This window comes from Pelophylax lessonae (assembly GCF_965119305.1).
Source record: "Pelophylax lessonae genome assembly, chromosome: 4".
Lineage (NCBI taxonomy): Eukaryota > Metazoa > Chordata > Amphibia > Anura > Ranidae > Pelophylax > Pelophylax lessonae.
Window position 1 is genome coordinate 610,823,619 of NC_138771.1, and position 19,883 is coordinate 610,843,501.

The window sequence follows — 19,883 nt, forward strand, 5'->3', positions numbered from 1 at the left end:
TTTGTCATATATTTAGGCCAAATTGTATTTAGCTACATGTCTTTGACAAAAAAATTCTCAATGAGCGTATTTTTTACCGCTTTAAGACCGGAAGATTTTACCCCATTCCTGACCAGGCCATATTTTGCCATTTAGCACTGCGTTATTTTAATGGACAATTGCGTGGTCATGCAACGCTGGACCAAAACTAAATTTATGTCTTTTTTTTCCCCACAAACAGAGCTTTCTTTTGGTGGTATTTGATCACCTGTGTGATTTTTACTTTTTGCGCTATAAACAAAAAAAGAGGGACAGTTTTGAAAAAATAACAATATTTTTCACATTTTTTTATATGAAATCCCCCCCCAAAAAAATGTAAAAATCTAAATTTTTTAACATTTTTGGCCAATTTGTTTTCTGCTACATATGTTTGGTAAAAAAAATCGTAATAAGCGTATTTTGATTGGTTTGCGCAAACGTTATCGCAGCTACTAACTACGGGAAATTTATGTCATTTTTATTTGTTTTTTTTAACTAGTAATGGCGGTGATCTGCAATTTTTTTTGCGGGACTGCGACATTGCGGCGGACAGATCGGACCCCTAACTGACATTTTTGACACTTTTGGGGTACCAGTGACATTACTAGAGTGATCAGTGCTATAAATATGCACTGTTACTGTAATAATGACATTGCCAGGGAAGGGGTTAACTTTATTGTGATCAAGGGGTTAATGTATGCATGGTGCTTACTGATGTGTGTGGGGGGAGGGGACTGTGTGACACAGACACAGATCGCAGGTTCAGCTATGCTGAATCCTGCAATCTGTCCCTGCCTGTCACATAGGATATCCGCCCGCTTTGTTTACACAAGCGGGCGGATCTCCTCACTCGATCCCCGGCGATCGGGGAAGAGCGGCGGCGATCACCGCCTCTCCTCCCCTGGCCCGACTCCCGCTGTGTCTGAATACAGCGGGAGCGAGCCTCCGGCGGCGCGCGCGTGCCGCCCACAAGGGGAGGAGTCCAGTGTAGGTCTACGTCGCTGGGCGATAACGAGCCGCTTTGCCGCAGTACGCTCAATGTGAGCGGTCGGCAAGTGGTTAAAATCCTACTTTTCTTTTTTTGTTTTTGCTTCTTACTTTTCCAGATGATGAGCTTCAAGTGATGCTACGCTCAGGTGTAAACAGGCACCGTTGACTATAATGGACATTTTTGTGTCGAGCATTGAAATGTTTTGAAATCACACTGCAAATAGCTCAGTTGTGAATGGCCTCTAAATTAGAATACATAATATGCATATATAATAATTCACATTTACTTATTTTCAAAAAAACTGTAAACCCCGACCATAATAAACAAAGTAAGAAAACATGTAAAATCACCATTCATTTACTTTAATTGTCCAACCTATTTAAGGAAAATTGATACAAATGGATTTAGACAGTTGGGTTTCTAACTTTTAGAAGGAGCCACTCACCTGAGGATACATGTGCAGCTCTTCGCCTCTACAGACAGCCGGCAAAAACCAAACCGCTGGTAGCCCTGGAGGTCGGTCAGTGTAAAGCTGAAGTGCTGGACGGATGAGTTATGCCATCTATATTATGGCGCCATTGTGGTAGGAGAGACAAAATTGAGAAATTATACAGAAGAACAGGTAACAAGGGGAATGAATGGTAAAACAGAAGCTGAGCAGGGTATGTATGAATAGAAAATTGGTGATGCTTTTGTTTTTTTTGTGACTAATTGATAAATTTAACACTGATTCCTTTTCAATACCAATGTAGCTAGTCAAACCAATCACATCATATTTTAACTCTTCCCTAGTACACAGGGAGAACTAAGGAAGCATCCTATTGGTTGACCTGAACAGAAAAAACACATAGATCAATTGCCATGTATCTGAGGCTGCATTTACAAAAGCGTGTTCACACCAACTCATTGTAAAAATTTTCCGCTATGCTGCAATGAAAGCATGTTGACCTATATTTTTTTTTATTCAAGTCTATTGAGTTGAAATCCTTAACATGACATGCATTGATGCATGTCAGTGCGCTGCAATACCTTGTGTTAGCACTTGAATTTCTGGCATAAGTCCAGAATGAAGGCATAATAAATGGTAATTTCCAACTTTTGACATTTTTGGAAAAAATATCCAGGTGATAGTCTCTGGAATGTATGTGATTAGACAAGTTAGTAAAACTTCTACAATCTCCATTGGGCACTCTGACATAAGCTTTTGCAAGGACTGTCTGTCTACAACAGCCCTTTTCAAGCTTTTTACCCCAGAGGAACCCTTAAAATGATTTTCGGGTATCAAGGAACCCCTGTAAAACCTATTCATTCAGTAGGAAGAATGCCACCCTTACAGGTAGCTAAAAATATCCCTGATGTCATGCCTCTGGCTGTGCCAATTGATGTTGAAAAGAGAGAGAGACACAGAGCGCCTCTAAGTGCAGCAATTTATTGTAAAAATGGACATCATAATAACAGAAACTCACTAAATAAAAAGTAGTCAGGGCTTGTAATCTCCGGTGGTAGGTGGAAAACGTAGTTGTAGCCCCCAAGGTCCCGCAGGGTGGAATGCTTGGTGCTTGCTGGATAAACAATCAGACGCTAGGTAGAAGATCCTCCGGTCTTCCGGGTACCAAGTACGGCTGGGCGTTCAAGAACCACGCTGGAACGCAGCGCACGCTGCGTGACGTCACCGGAGATGAACCAATGGCACGACGCGTTTCAGAGCTGGCGCACGACTCAATCAGGGTGCGCGCTCTTTTTTCAAGTGCATTGAGTCGTGCGCCAGCTCTGAAACGCGTCGTGCCATTGGTTCATCTCCGTACTTGGTACCCGGAAGACCGGAGGATCCTCTACCTAGCATCTGATCGTTTATCCGGCAAGCAGCAAGCATTCCACCCTGCGGGACCTCGGGGGCTACAGCTAAGTTTTCCCCCTACCACCGGAGATTACAAGCCCTGACTACTTTTTATCTAGTGAGTTGCTTTTATTATGATGTCCATTTTTACAATAAATTGCTGCACTTAGAGGCGCTCTGTGTCTCTCTCTCTTTTCTACATGTACCCACAGCGTTGACTTCACTGTGATCCCTGGAGCAGCCCTTTCAGCAGCAATTACCACTTATTGCACCATTACCACCTCATTTGGGACTTAACTCTTGGACTTCTTTTTAAGGACTTTTTATTGGTTTTATTATAGTCCAGTGTTCTGTTCCTTATTGTTCCCTTCTTTCGTATACTATCACCATCCCATCCAGCCTGTACCAGAGCGCTTGCTCCCTTACTTAGTGCCAATTGATGTTGGTCCTGGAACTATGTAGGCATCATCAGATGGGAGATCAATCAGCCATAGCTAAAGGAACTCCTTGCAACATCTGGAGATATAGAAGAGGCTACGCCTCGAAACGCTTTAGCCATTATCTATCGAGGACATTGCATCTGTTTTAAAGTGACACTGATGGTTCCAGATGTATGGATTTGATGAGCTTATATAAAGCATTTGTTTGTGAGTATAACTCATTTTATCTAATAAAGCTTCTCACTGAAGATATAGCACTAGGCCTGTGCACCCTTTGTTTGTTTTTTGATTTTAGTGCCTACAGACATCCTCAGTCTTAAAAGGGCAGCAATGCCGCAGCAATCCAGAAAACCAAATGCGAGTTCCATTGAGCAACATTATTTGATTTAGGTTGGTTGGGGGGCCCCGTCTCTGGGCACAGGAGAGAGGTGTGCTGCATCAAAATTTGTTTTGGAACATCTGGAGATACCCTGCTTGAGACTGGCTGGTCTACAGGGAGTGAAGCTGTATCTTTCCTCCCTCCAAAACATATACAGGAATGTTTGGCCTGCCAAATGGTCCTCTTCGGGACTGAAGCTGGTACAGCACACATCATGAGTTGGGTGGATGCTTGTCTGACTGTTCTCTAATGCCAATGGCCAGTTTTTGGGCAATTGCTGACCTTTCCATGTTCAAGAAACGGCATAGAAACCATGAGCTGATATCTAGGAGTGTGCAAAATGCCTCTTTATTGACAAATTGTACATGTTAGTGGCATAATAAGGTTGAGATGGTACTAGTTAGCCCCACACCCCAACCCTTGTACAGTTCCATTCAGTATGTTTTGTCCAATATGAAAATTTTGCATGGGAAGGAAGTATAATGACAAAACCTGAGCATTTGGCAAATGTACACTGGCATAAGAGAAAAACAATAAAAATATATAGGTGTAGCACCCTCCTACTGTAGGATGCTAGGTACATTTATTTTTGGGCTCCTTCTATAATCAAGGGAGAAGTGTTTGTTTGGTCTAGTCTGTTCAGGGTTTCACAGGCTGGGAGTTTGATTGCTTCTCCCTGCCTCTGGAAAGGCTTTCAGAGCTTGGGGTGGAAGATTCAAAATAACCAGCCAGAATATTTATCGGGTTCCAGTCAAATCCCTGGGGAAGAGTGTCCAGCAGGGTGCTGTAATGGTGATAAATAGACAGAAAGCACTAGAGTGCTGGGTTCCTTGTACCCTGGAGGGTTCCAGAGCAAAAGGGGCTTCTGCTCTCAGGCAGCCTATGGACTGTACAGATGCTCTAGACACCCAGTTAGAGACTGCTCCACCCAAGGGAGACAGGTGGTCTCCAGTAGTCGGAGAGGCTGCATGTGGCAGCCAAAGCCTGAGTGTCTGTAGGAGACAGTAAACGGGCCAGAAGAGCGGTGTACGTCAGTGTGGAGCCATGTGCATTCGTGTGGAGTCGTCCACACCAAAGGAATCTGTGGTCTGTGTGACCAGCACCAAGAGCAGAGGTAGTGCTACAGTGAGAGTGCCAGCCATACACTATTTGAGGTCTAATACTCATTGCCCTGTGGGAGAGCATTGAAGAAGTATTCCGGATGCCTGCATTTCTATATTATCTCTGCTGCATAAGACCTTTGTGATGAAGGTCCTGGTTATCCGGTAGGAATCAGTGTTTTTGAACTCGGTGGTGGCTCTTCTGATTGCACCCTAGCATACCTTTGGTGTGGAGCGGATACTCATACATTTGGGGCTTTTCCTTTTCAACATGGACCTGGGCATCTGTCATACCCAATTTGGATTAGCGCTGCACCTTTAACCATTTGTCTATTAATCCATTTCTGCATTCAGGATTTTGTGTTAGCCGCTTTTCAGTTTTAATAGTATTATTGTCAAATTTTAGCCGAGCACAGCAATACCTTTTATATAGATGCTCTAGAGCAGTGGTCCTCAACTCCAGTCCTCAGGGCCCACTAACAGGCCAGATTTTAAGTATTACCTTGGGGAGATGCAGACTAGAGTACTGCAATCACTGAGCAGCAAATGATATCACCTGGGATGTACAGTATTTCAGTTATCTTGCAAACCTGGCCTGTTAGTGGGCCCTGTAGGCCTGGGTTGAGGACCACTGCTCTAGAGGCCTCAGCAGTGTTAGGATGGACTTTGCTTGGAGTTGATTGCAGAACCTCACTACAAGGGATCTGGTCTGGAGAGGTACAATCTCATTCACTGGACTGTGTCTGGAGGAAGCTGGAAAGTGGCAGTTGTCCTGGGGACTTGTGAGTAAAGACCCTAAACTGATCCCTGTGACTGTGCAGTGTTTTTGAAACTACATTGACTATCAGCAGTTGTGCATCAGCACAAGGTGTCCAGATGGCAAAAATATTTGCATCATGATCCCCAGGCATTAGACTGTCCAACAACCACAATTACTCAAGGAGAAGATTGTGCTCTAATCCCTAAGTGTTAAGTGTTTTGGAATGTCCGATGTCCTAGCCTCCTTCTCCTGTTAAAGTTCTTCAAGCAATAAATTACAAAAAGACCTCCCCTAGATTAATTTATTGGAGCCAGAGTGTATGGACTGGTGCTTGGGTGACTGGCAGTCTCTATACCAGGAGTCTTCAAACTATGGCCCTCCAGTTGTTCAGGAACTACAATTCCCATCATGCATAGTCATGTCTGTGAGTGTCAGAGTTTTGCAATGCCTCATGGGATGTGTAGTTCCACAACAGCTGGAGGGCCGTAATTTGAGGATCCTTGCTCTATACTATTAAAGAAAAAACAGTTGTTACCAGCAGCCTCTCCAGGGAAAGCCCTACATACTATTTACACATTTTATTATGTCCATAATATACTAAACCTGGTTGCAAAAATCTGAGATTTGCATTTCGAATTAGTAATGACAAGAGAATCAGACCCTAGGCGATTTACCTTTTCACATCAAAAGGGAAACAAAACTTTGTAAGCGTTGTTACCGAGTCCTAGAAAAAGAAAAGTGGTAGATATATATAATGAGACAGTGGTATATAATGTACAGTATTACAGAATATGCCCAATGACCTAACACTTTGCCTTGATTATCAAAAAATTACAGAGAACCTCAGACAGACAATCATTGGTCCACCATACAAACACCATCTAAACCCAACTCCCAAGAGTTTCAAAAAGTCTCACTTCTCAACCTGTGTTTAATATTGTTCTAGTTACTTAGTAGCTGGGAGACAGTACGAGTTATCAGCATGAGTTCAGGCAGCTGACACGGTAGAAACTACTAGAGTGAATGGAACACTTTATATGTGATTCTGTAACAGCCACCATTGCACAAATAATATATACTCAAAACTGTGCAGAAAATATGAATATAATGATAGTACTCAGTATATTAGTTCCTTTTTCATTCACAGGTCTTTACAGTAATTCTATTTTTCCCACATTTACTGTATATGTACCATAAGTGAAAATGACAGAAGTAGTGGCAAACTATAAGGCTTAGTTTAGGTTTTTGTCTAAAATGCAAAGCTTCTGCAAAGTGATCCGCAATCCACAGTACTGCACATCAAACCTGACAAGAACAACAGTTTCTGTCGTGGGCGCAAAGCGTTGCAACCGTAACATATGAACACCCTCGTCCGCTGTCTTTCAGGGCCCAAGGTTCCCCAGCAGAACATTGCCCAAAGCATCACACTGCCTCTCCCGACTTCTCTTCTTCCCATACAGCATCCTGGTGCCATCTCTTCCCCAGGTATTTGAACTACAGGTATTCTTCTGCTGGATCAGACTACACAGGCCAGCCCCAAGTGTATCAATGAGCCTGCCGCCAGTTTACCTTCCTTGGACCACTTTTGGTAGGTCCTGACCACTGAAGACTGGGAACATCCTAGTTTGGGAGATGTTCTGACCCAGTCGTCTAGCCATTACAATTTGGCCCTTGTCAAAGGCTCTCAAATCCTTAATCTTGTCCATTTTTTCTGCTTTCAACACATCAACTTCAGGGTCAACATGTTCACTTACTGAGTAATATATCCCCACCTATTTTCAGATGCCATTGTAATGAGAAAATCAATGTTATGAATATTATATGTCAGTGGTCAAAATGTTATGGCTGATAGGTGTAAATTTTGAATTAATACATTCAGGTGTGTATTATGGTATATATATATATATACACACACACACACACACACACACATATATATATATATATATATATATAATTAAAATAAAATAGATGTGACACTGGGGAAAAAATGGTATATATGTAAATATATACACATACATACATACATACATACATACATACATATGCACACACACATATACACCATATTACCAAAAGTATTGGGACACCTGCCCTTACACAAGCAACCCAAACTTCTCTCTTAAGGCATCAGTATATCAAGACATTTTGGACAATTTCATGCTCCCAAATTTGTGGGAACAGTTTGGGGATGGCCCCTTCCTGTTCCAACATGACTGCACACCAGTGCACAAAGCAAGGTCCATAAAGACATGGATTAGTGAGTTTGGGGTGGAGGAACTTGACTGGCCTGCACAGAGTCCTGACCTCAACCTGATATTACACCTTTGGGATGAATTAGAGCGGAGACTCCGAGCCACGCCTTCACGTCCAACATCATTGCCTGACCTCACAAATGTGCTTCTGGAAGAATGGTCTCAACCTGAGACCATTCAAACATTCCCATAGACACAAACCTAAACCTTGTGGACAGCCTTCCCAGAAGAGTTGAAGTTGTTAGAGCTGCAAAGGGTGGGCCAACTCAATATTGAACCCTACGGACTAAGAGTGGGATTCCATTAAAGTTCACATGCGTGTAAAGGCAGGCGTCCCCATACTTTTGACAATATAGTGCACTATATATATATATATATATGTATGTATATGTATACACATGTTTTAAAAAAAATGAAAGGAACACTTTCTAATCAGACTGTAGCATCAAGTCAATTAAACCCCTGGGATATTGATCTGGTCAGTTAAGTAGCAGAGGGGGTTTTGTAATCAATTTCAGCTGCTTTGGTGTTATTTAAATTAACAACAGGTGCACTAGATGGGCAACAATTAGATGACATTCCAAAACAAGAATGGTTTACCAGGTGGGGGCCACTGACATTTTGTTACTTGCTCATCTTTTCTGATTGTTTTTCACTAGTTTTGCATTTGGCTAGGGTCAGTGTCACTACTGGTAGTATGAGGCCATACCTGGACCCTATAGAGGTTGCACAGGCAGTTCAACTCCTCCAGGATGGCACATCAATACGTGCCATTGCCGGAAGGTTGGCTGTGTCTCCTAGCAGTCTAAAAAGCATAGAGGAGATTCCAGGAGACAGGTAGTTACTCTAGGAGAGCTGGACAGGGCCGTAGAAGGTCCTTAACCCACAGCAGGACCGGTATCTGCTCCTTTGTGCAAGGAGGAACAGGATGAGCACTGCCAGAGCCCTACAAAATGACCTCCAGCAGGTCACTGGTGTGAATGTCTCTGACCAAACAATCAGAAACAGACTTCATGAGGGTGGCCTGGGGGCCCAACGTCATCTAGTGGGCTCTGTGCTCACTGCCTGACACTATGGAGCTTGATTGGCATTTGCCATTGAACACCAGAATTGGCAGATTCACCACTGGTGCCCTGTGCTTTTCACAGATGAGAGCAGGTTCACCCTGAGCACATGTGACAGACCTGAAAGGGTCTGGAGAAGCCATGGAGAACGTTATGCTGCCTGTAACATACTAGCACCTGACATCATTTCCGGCCTGTGGAATGCACGCCGTATTTTGTTAACCACCAGCATCTAGAGGAGGATAGCAGTGTTTTAACTGTAAGTGGATATATTTTTTGGATAATAAAAGCGTTATCAGTATTACACTATGAAAAGTTTATCCTTTATATGCACACCTGTGGAGGAGAAGTCGTAAGGAACAGAATCTGGCAAAGATATCTGAGAATTGATACACACACCAGCGCTGTGGATACCAGCCATCTAGAGAGGTCTCTATATTTATTCGTTTCGGGGAATGGGGACACAAAGGGGAGCAAGGATTGAACATGGAGTGAGCACAGAATATTTCACTATCAGTTGAAGTTCAATATCAGCACTTTATTTATGGACTCTATTTATTGATATGGACGTTTATCTATATGAATTTATCACTAAGACACTTTTTTGTTGCACTATGCACTATTTCATGTATTTGATGTTTTCAATTAGACATTTAAAATATTCATAGGAAGATTTACTATTTTGATAGTGGTTTTATATAGAGGAGCAGCGCTGACATTCACCATACTTTTTTGCTTGTAACATCGTTCAGGGTGACCGGTTTGGTGATGGGTCAGCGATGGTCTGGGGAGGCATATCCATGGAGGGACGCACAGACCTCTACAGGCTAGACAATGGCACCCTGACTGCTATTAGGTATCGGGATTAAATCCTTGGACCCATTGTCAGATCCTATGCTAGTGCAGTGGGTCCTGGTTTCCTCCTCGTGCACGACAATGCCTGGCCTCATGTGGTGAGAGTATGCAGCCAGTTCCTGGAGGATGAAGGAATTGATAACATTGAATGGCTCCCACGCTCGCCTGACCTAAATCCAATAGAACATCTCTGGGCAGTGGCGTAGCGTGGGGGGTGCTGCCGGTGCGGGCCGCCCCGGCGCAATATTCAGAGGGGCGCAGTTTTGTATCTGCAGACTGTCACCTTCATGTGTGTTACTAGTGCAGTGCTGTGTGTACTGACAGGTACCGCGGCCCTCCGCTGTCTGCTCGCTCCCATGTTCACTTCCTCAGCAGCACAGTGTGTCTGTGGGGTATTGAACAGCTACCGGCCGGCCCAACCAATGAATGACAGGCTCAGTTAAATCCTACCTCCGCTCCGGTGTACTGTACACTGGTCCCAGACTTGAGGGGCCGTTTCTATGGCGAGCGTTGCAGGAGCGTTCCCCGCCCCATCTGTCCAGCCACTGTTGCAATTGGAGCTAGCAATGGGAGGGGGGATGCCATGTATCTGCTGGAAGGGGTGGGCGGAGTGAAGGAGTATTGCACGGGCTGTGCATTACCTCAGCTAAAAACCAGGTCTCCTGCGCGCCGTTTTCAAATCAGTCCTCTGCTGGCTGCTGCAAATCAGTGCCAGTGTGTGATGATGTATCCTAGCAGCTTTTTGAGTTCCCTCCTGAACAACACCGCCAGGCACAGGTAGGGAGACTCTCCACTGCGTGCTGTGTAAATGGCTGGTGTGTACCCTCAGCTGTGACTTATGTTGTCCTCCTGTACTATCTGGAGAAGGACCAGTCCGGGGGGGGAGGGGGGTGCAGTGACAGTGTGGTGAGTCTGTGGGGGTGCAGTGACTGTGCGGTGTGTCTGTGGGGGTGCAGTGACTGTGCGGTGTGTCTGTGGGGGTGCAGTGACGGTGCGGTGTGTCTGTGGGGGTGCAGTGACGGTGCGGTGTGTCTGTGGGGTGCAGTGATGCTGTGGGGGTGCAGTGACTGTGCGGTGTGTCTGTGGGGGTGCAGTGACTGTGCGGTGTGTCTGTGGGGGTGCAGTGACGGTGCGGTGTGTCTGTGGGGGTGCAGTGACGGTGCGGTGTGTCTGTGGGGTGCAGTGATGCTGTGGGGGTGCAGTGACTGTGCGGTGTGTCTGTGGGGGTGCAGTGACTGTGCGGTGTGTCTGTGGGGTGCAGTGATGCTGTGGGGGTGCAGTGACTGTGCGGTGTGTCTGTGGGGGGTGCAGTGACTGTGCGGTGTGTCTGTGGGGGTGCAGTGACTGTGCGGTGTGTCTGTGGGGTGCAGTGATGCTGTGGGTGTGCAGTGACTGTGCGGTGTGTCTGTGGGGGTGCAGTGACTGTGCGGTGTGTCTGTGGGGTACAGTTTGTCTGTGGGGGTGCAGTGACTGTGCGGTGTGTCTGTGGGGGTGCAGTGACTGTGCGGTGTGTCTGTGGGGGTGCAGTGACGGTGCGGTGTGTCTTTGGGGGTGCAGTGACTGTGCGGTGTGTCTGTGGGGGTGCAGTGACGGTGCGGTGTGTCTTTGGGGGTGCAGTGACTGTGCGGTGTGTCTGTGGGGGTGCAGTGACTGTGCGGTGTGTCTGTGGGGGTGCAGTGACGGTGCGGTGTGTCTTTGGGGGTGCAGTGACGGTGCGGTGTGTCTGTGGGGTGCAGTGATTGTGCAATGTGTCTGTGGGGAGTAATAAGTTTGTGTGGGGTGCAGTGATTGTGCGGTGTGTCTGTGGGGTGCAGTGACTGTGCGATGTGGGAGTGGTGAGTTTGTGTGGGGTGCAGTGACAGAGTGCTATGTCTATGGGTTGCAGTGTTTCTGTGGGGTGCAGTGACTGCAAGGTGTCTGTGGGGTGCAGTTTTTTCTGTGGGGAGAGTCTCTCTGTGGGAATGGTTACTCTGTTTTGGGCAGCCCTAAGTTTCAACAAGCTTTGCGCTTTGAAGAGTGATCTACATTCAGATTGCTCTTCAGAGAGCATTTTACAGGTGGTGAGCAAGAGCTGTATTACCTCCTCACTGCCTGCCTAACCCCTTGATTGTGGCTGTGCAGCGCTTGCAGAGTGACCCCTTTCCCTGCAGATAAGTGACAGGGGTATAACTCCTGCTGCAGTGTATATACACCTCCAATGGCGGCCTCTAGCTAAAGGGAGTAGTGGTTGGGTTTAGTAAAGGTGTGGCTCCCACTGCAGGGTCTCACTATCCCCCAACCGCTTGTGTGAGTCCTTACCGTAAACTTCACGTAGTGCAGATTAGACCTATGTACTAAAATCAGACACCTCATAATTCCAGGTGTAGAGCAAGTACAGACCTCTGCAGTACCTAAAAGAACACAACCTCCTCCATACATCTCCCCCCCCCCCCCCTCTCTCACTGATGTAAGGAGGGTGGGGGATACTGATATTATTTACAGTCTTAATTTTGGATTGGCTGCCCGCAGCTTTTTATTATTGGTTGAATCTGAGAAGATATCTTTTGACTAATATAATCAAAGAGATATCTCAGAGTCATCCAATAATAATAGCCAATCAAAGGCTCAGGCTGTGAGTAGAGGAACCATTTTTGTTTTCACAGCTACAGTTTATTACTGTACTAGTGGAAGAGACTCGGGGAGTGCAAAAAGTCCACGGGTTGGAGGGGCGCAAAATACTTGCCTTGCCCTGGGCGCTGACAACCCACGCTACGCCACTGCCTTTGGGACATTATGTTTTGGTCCATCCAACGCCACAAGGTTGCTCCTCAGTCTGTTTAGCAGCTCAGTGATGTCCTGATCTAGATCTGGTAGGAAATACCCCAGTCTCATTAGGAGCATTTTCCGATGTTGTCAGGCATGTATACAAACACGTGGGGGCCATACAAACTACCGAGTACCATTTTGAGTTGCTGCAATGAAATTTCAGCCCTCTGTAGGTTGATCATTTTCATCAAACAATGTGGCATCCTTTAGTTCCTAACACATTACCCAGTTCATATCAGTATAGATATCCAGCATGATAAATTTCCCAATTGAGATCTGATGTGTTTGCAAAGTGTTCCTTTCATTTTTTGAGCAGTGTATATAAAACGCCAAGGTCCATCAGAAAGGATCTTTCAATATAAGATCCCTTCCTATAAGCTGGCCTTCCATGCCAATGAAAAGACAGTTAGGCCAGGTTCACACATGTGTGGCCGCAGGTTTGTGCAAGAGGTCCGATGCGTTTCTGTTCACAGATTCAGGTGTGATTCAAGTCCGATTTTTTTTTTTTACCTGAATTCGCACCTGAATCAGACCCCAAAAATGCACCAGACCCTTTTTCAATCCGGACCGCAGCAGCCCTGGACATGTGTGAACTGGCTCCATTGAGAGTTGGTCACACTTGCCTGTCATGCGAATTGGATGCGGGGAAACCCGCATTCAATTCACATATGTGTGAACCCGGCCTTACAAAGCATATTCTTACCTGGTCATCAAAAACGTCAGGAAATTGTCTTTTAAGCTCTGGATCTGAAAGACAGACAGAAAACTCTGTAGACCAGAAACAATCCAAAGACTTAAAGTTTAACTTAACATTTACTAAAAATATAATGCAAGGATTCTAGCATGCCTATTTGCCAATTCCTGCCTGCTTCTGCCCTGGAAAAAATACATGCGCCTAATTCTTGAACTATATAAATAATACCCGAACGGTGGTGTTTGAATGGAGAATGAGTTAGGTGCAGAGGTTGTTAATCGGAGCAGCAAACCACCCCCATCTGGAACACTGAGGTTAAGAAGAGAATACCAAGCAGTGGTAGGAGACCTTTACTGAAACAACAGGGACTTTTTAAGCAGAAAGATTGTTACGCAGTCTTTAGAGATTTTGAAGGCCATTATAAGGAATACACTTTTAACAGCTCAAAATAATCCGAAGACAGTAAATAATTTTATTTGTAATTACAATTTATCAGAAATGAAGACTGAGATATAAGATACTAGGATCCAGATGACGTGTCTAGAGTGGAGAAAACGATGAGTGAAGGTTGGGTAGAAAAAGAAAGTGTGAATGTACAAGAGAGTTTGAGCTAACATAATTATCGTAATTATATGCATTCTTTATCAGGCATGTTGTCTCTCGTAGAGCCACCTGGAACGCAGCGGTCTGCTAATGGATGACTTATTACAATGAGTCATTGCTCTGACTCACAGGGATGGATATACACACACTGGATAGGGGTGGGAGGACTGGTTGGGCTGAGGAACTGAAAAGGGCTGTGGGCCACTGGAGGGGCTAGGGATATGTGGAGGGGGCAGCCGCAGTATATCAGACTGTTAAAAGAGTTGGAGGCATTGAAGGATGCCTGGGGGCACTGGGATACTCTATCTCTTCGGTGGGCTAGGGGCAGTGGAGGGGGTTCCAAGACACTGGAAGGGGGTTGGAGGCACTGGTTGGAGCTGGAGAGCACTGCAAAGAGTTGGTAGTTAATTCGCTACAAAAATTTTTTTGCATTGGCTCAAAAAATGGTAAAAATACACAGACTTTTTTACCATCAGCCACTCTAGTGACTCTACTGCCGTCTCACTTTAAGAGCAAATAAGTGTGATCAAAGTAACTCAGCAAAAACATTAACAATAAACCAGGGAGTTACTAGTAGGACCATGCAGCATAAGTAGTAGAGATCGACCGATTATCGGCAAAGCCGATATATCGAGGGTCGATTCGCACTTTCCCTGATATACCGGAATCGGCCACCAAGGTGATCGATTTTGCAGATATTTCTGGAAAGTTCTTTTACCAGAGTGATGCCTGCGCTAGAGGCATCCCCCCCTTGCCGGCGTCCATAGCCTACGGTCAGCTGTCTTGTAATGACAACCGATGCGGCTGAGAAGCCGCTCGGCTGTTATTACAAGGAGCGGGAGGGGACGCCCCCCCTCCCACCGCCTTCTGTGGCTCACCCTGGGTCTCCCGTCCCACAGGGAGACCCAGGCAACCTGAGGCTCTGAGGAAGAGGCACGGCCTTGAAACGCGTCAGCCCTCCGTCTACATGAGACATTGGACTTTCTTATTGATGCTGCTCTTTGGAATTGATATGCTGGTCTATCACGCATGTTTGTGAGTAGTTGATTTTAAAACTTATGTTATTAAATGCCCGCTGAGGATAATGCGCTAGGCTGGTGCGCCCTTTCTTTGTGTTTGTATTTGCAGTGTTGTCGACCACCCCGGTCGTAGAGGGCAGCAAGGCTTAGCCATATTGGATGCCAAGTGTGAGTTCCGAGATAGAGGCAGCCTGAGGACCCGGTTCTGAGCGCAGGGGCAGGGTGTTCAGCATCACTCTTTTTGTTTCTAGACCCAGGCAACCAGCCTGCACGGCCGCCGGAGACCCGATCAAAACCGCATTCGGCTCTGATCGGGTCTCCATGCAAAACCAGGAAGTGATGTCATGACATTACTTCTGGGTACTCGGCGCCAGATTTAAAAAAATGACAGCATTCAAAACAGCCAAACTTGGCGTTTTGAATGCTTTTAAGTGCAGAGAGTACCTATCAAAAAAAAAAAATGTTTTTAAATGTACGAAAATATCGGCCAATACCGATATGCATTGACCAAAATATTGGTATCGGCAACTAAAAAACGATATCGGTCGATCATAAATAAGTAGTAAAATTAGCAGCTACTGCAGAGAGCTGTTTAGAAAGAATTCTGACTGCCTAGTCTGAAATACAGACAACCGCCAGCAGGGGGGGTCTGTAAATATATATGAAATAACATTATAAAAATATGGACTTTCAAGCAAGCAAAACACTTTTCTCACTTAAATATCTTGTGATGCAATTTCCCTTTAATTAGCAGTAGAATGAGGTAAAACATTTAGTGTAATAAATAAAGTAAAGTACTTCCTCTTATCTAATCTGTCTTCAAGTTTTACAGTAAACAATGACACACACAGTGCAAAAAGTCTATGTCGCCCACAGTGCAGGCTTATGCCAATATCAATATTAACTTTGCAATATCTGCAATGCTTTCCACCATTAGATTCAGTTCCTGTAACCCGAGTGATACTGCACAAGCACGTCATCAGACTTTCTGTTCTCTTTGATCAGCAGGATTTGTGTCAGCAAATTTGCCTCCAGCTGACCTGATCGGCCCCTCCCTCTCCCAGTCTGAGTGCTGCTGGAACAGGGAAATTAAACAGTAAAAGTGAAATCATGTATTTATACTTGCCTTAAAGTATGCATTAAATATCATTTTTTTTTTTTAAATATACATATACACACACAGGGGATATAAAAAGTCTACACACCCCTGTTAAAATGTCAGGTTTCTGTAATGTAAAATAAATGGAGACAAAGATAAATACATTTCAGAACTTTTTTCACCTTTAATGTGACCTATAAACTGTACAACTCAGTTGAACAACAGACTGAAATATTTTGGCTGGAGGGAAGTAAAAATAAAAAACGAAAATAATATGGTTGCACAAGTGTGCACACCTTAAACGAATACCGTGTTGAAGCATCTTATGTTTTTATTACAGCACTCTTTTTGGGTATGAGTCTATCAGCATGGCACATATTGACTTGGCAATATTTTCTCACTCTTCTTTGCAAAAACACTTCAAATCTGTCAGATTGAGAGGGAGGCATCTCCTGTGCACAGCCCTCTTCAGGTTACCCCACTGATTTTCTATTGGATTCAGGTCTGGGCTCTGGCTGGGCCATTCCAAAACTTTAGGCCCCTTTCACACTAGCGGACTGTTCAGATCCGCCTGTCAGTTTTTCAGGTGTCCTTTTTGGGGCATCGGATGTCAGAGGAGACATGTCCGCTGACATCCGATCTGGTCCGTCAAATCTGGACGGATGGAAACCCTATTTTCCATCCATCTGGCGGATCGAATCGGTTGGGATTGGATGAGAACGGACAGGCGGTCCGTTCTCATCCGATCCCCCCATAGAGAACAGCGGGGGGACCTGACAGCTCTGTCTCCGTACGGCGGATCAATCCCCCCATAGAGAACAGCGGGGACCTGACAGCTCTGTCTCCGCACGGCGGATCGATCCCCCCATAGAGCACAGCGGGGACCTGACAGCTCTGTCTCCGCACGGTGGATCGATCCCCCCATAGAGAACAGCGGGGGGACCTGACAGCTCTGTCTCCGTACGGCGGATCAATCCCCCCATAGAGAACAGCGGGGACCTGACAGCTCTGTCTCCGCACGGCATATCGATCCCCCCATAGAGAACAGCGGGGACCTGACAGGTCTGTCTCCGCACGGCGGATCGATCCCCCCATAGAGAACAGCGGGGACCTGACAGCTCTGTCTCCGTACGGCGGATCAATCCCCCCATAGAGAACAGCGGGGACCTGACAGCTCTGTCTCCGCACGGCGGATCTTTCCCCCCATAGAGAACAGCGGGGACCTGACAGCTCTGTCTCCGCACGGTGGATCGATCCCCCCATAGAGAACAGCGGGGACCTGACAGCTCTGTCTCCGCACGGCGGATCGATCCCCCCATAGAGAACAGCAGGGACCTGACAGCTCTGTCTCCGCACGGTGGATCGATCCCCCCATAGAGAACAGCGGGGGGACCTGACAGCTCTGTCTCCGCACGGCGGATCGATCCCCCCATAGAGAACAGCGGGGACCTGACTGCTCTGTCTCCGCACGGTGGATCGATCCCCCCATAGAGAACAGCGGGGGGACCTGACAGCTCTGTCTCCGTACGGCGGATCAATCCCCCCATAGAGAACAGCGGGGACCTGACAGCTCTGTCTCCGCACGGCGGATCTTTCCCCCCATAGAGAACAGCGGGGACCTGACAGCTCTGTCTCCGCACGGCGGATCGATCCCCCCATAGAGAACAGCGGGGACCTGACAGCTCTGTCTCCGCACGGCGGATCAATCCCCCCATAGAGAACAGCAGGGACCTGACAGCTCTGTCTCCGCACGGCAGATCGATCCCCCCATAGAGAACAGCGGGGACCTGACTGCTCTGTCTCCGCACGGCGGATCAATCCCCCCATAGAGAACAGCGGGGACCTGACAGGTCTGTCTCTGCACGGCGGATTGATCCCCCCCATAGAGAACAGCGGGGACCTGACTGCTCTGTCTCCGCACGGCGGATCAATCCCCCCATAGAGAACAGCGGGGACCTGACAGCTCTGTCTCCGCACGGCGGATCAATCCCCCCATAGAGAACAGCGGGGACCTGACGGCTCTGTCTCCGCACGGCGGATCAATCCCCCCATAGAGAACAGCGGTGACCTGACCGCTCTGTCTCTGCACGGCGGATCAATCCCCCCATAGAGAACAGCGGGGGGACCTGACAGCTCTGTCTCCGCACGGCGGATCAATCACCCCATAGAGAACAGTGGGGACCTGACAGCTCTGTCTCCGCACGGCGGATCAATCCCCCCTCTGAGAAAAACTGAGTCCACTGACGGACTCCAATGTGTGAAAGGGGCCTAAATCTTCTTCTGGTGAAGCCATGTTTTATTTGGATGTATGCTTTGGGTCGTTATCATGCTGAAAGATGACGTTCCTCTTCATGTTCAGCTTTCTAGCAGAAGCCTCAAGGTTTTGTGCCAATATTGATTGGAATTTGGAACTGTTCATAATTCCCTCTACCTTGGCTAAGGCCCCTGTTTTAGCTGAAGAAAAACAGCCCCAAAGCTTGATGCTGCCACCATCATGCTGCCATCACCCCCGTTGATATGCTGTTCTTTTGGTGATATGCAGTGTTTTTGTGCCAAACACATCATTTGGAATTATGGTAAAAAAGTTCAACCTTGGTTTCATCAGTCCATAACACATGCTTTTGGGAGACTTCCGATGTGTCTTTGCTAAATTTAGCCGGGCTTGGATGTTTTTCTTCATAAGAAAAGGCTTCCGTCTTGCCACTCTTCCCCATAGCCCAGATATATGAAGAATACGGGAGATTGTTGTCACATGTATCACACAGACAGTACTTGACAGATATTCCTGCAGCTCTTTGACCAGTTTTCTTCTCGTCCTTTAATCAATTTTGGAGGGATGTCCAGTTGTTGGTACTGTCAGTGTTGTGTCATATGGCACTTTTCCACTGCAAGTACCGGCTCGGCTCTACTCGGCCCTGCTTGGCCCGGTTTGCTTTTCCACTGCTGGTACCGCATGGTACGGTGTTGGAACGGATCGGTACGGTACGGTATGGTTTGCTTTTCCACTAAAGTAGTACTAAAGTTAAGTGGGTGGGATAACAACGATTCTCTGACCAATCAGTGGCTAGTAGTGACTGCATGCAAAGGATTGTGGGATATGGTACCGGGTATGGTACCTCTTGGAACCACAATCGAGGTGGTACTGTTTTTGAGAGCCGTACCATTCGGTTCCATACAGTGGAAAAGCGCTGCCGTACCGTACCGTACCGAACCATTCCTACACTATACCATGCGGTACCAGCAGTGGAAAAGCACAAAAGCGAGCTGAACCGTTCGGTTCCATGCAGTGGAAAAGCGCCAATATTTTCTCCACTTGATGATGACTGTCTTCGCTGTGTTCCATGGTATAAGCTAATGCCTTGGAAATTCTTTTGTACCCTTCTCCTGAATGATACTTTTTAACATTGAGATCCCTCTGATGCTTTGGAAGCTCTCTCAGGAAAGACCTACTAGAACAGCTGAACTTTATTTTGGGTTAATCTGAGGCACTTTTAATGATGGCAGGTATGTACTGTTTCTTAGGCCCCTTTCACACAGGCGGACCGTTCAGATCCGCCTGCCCGTTTTTTTGGCGGATCTGAACGGTCCCCCCATGCATCTCTATGGGGCATCGGATGTCAGCGGAGACATGTCCGCTGACATCCGACCCAATCCGATCCGTCAAATCTGGATGGATGGAAACCCTATTTTCCATCCGTCCAGCGGATCGGATCAGATGGGATTGGATGAGAACGGACCGACAGTCCATTCCCGTCCGACGGTCCGTTCCCGTCCGATTTCCCCCATAGAGATGCATGGGGAACTGACAGCTGTGTCTCCGCACACAGCGCGGAGACACAGCTGTCCTCCTGCTGCTCAGCGGGGGATCGGCGGCTCGATCCCCCGCTGAGAAAAACTGAATCCGTCCAACAGACGGATAGTGTGAAAGGGGCCTTATTTGGCATGAGTTTAAAAGTGATTGCCT

General features: G+C 46.6%; 2 protein-coding genes across 2 annotated transcripts in view; one reads left to right on the forward strand and one right to left on the reverse strand.

Moving 5' to 3' along the window:
- LOC309553575 (DENN domain-containing protein 1B-like) overlaps window positions 1-19,883 on the reverse strand; it is a 156,409-nt gene that overhangs the window by 87,792 nt on the left and 48,734 nt on the right. Inside the window, exons 3-5 of the mRNA XM_082254847.1 lie at window positions 13,208-13,251; window positions 6,200-6,249; window positions 1,455-1,571 (exon numbers count right to left, since the gene is read on the reverse strand). Coding sequence (XP_082110973.1) covers window positions 1,455-1,571; window positions 6,200-6,249; window positions 13,208-13,251 — 211 coding nt within the window. The remainder of the gene's footprint in view (window positions 1-1,454; window positions 1,572-6,199; window positions 6,250-13,207; window positions 13,252-19,883) is intronic.
- Window positions 1-19,883, forward strand: part of LOC309553574 (A.superbus venom factor 1-like) — a 1,719,715-nt gene that overhangs the window by 17,294 nt on the left and 1,682,538 nt on the right. The window lies entirely within an intron of this gene.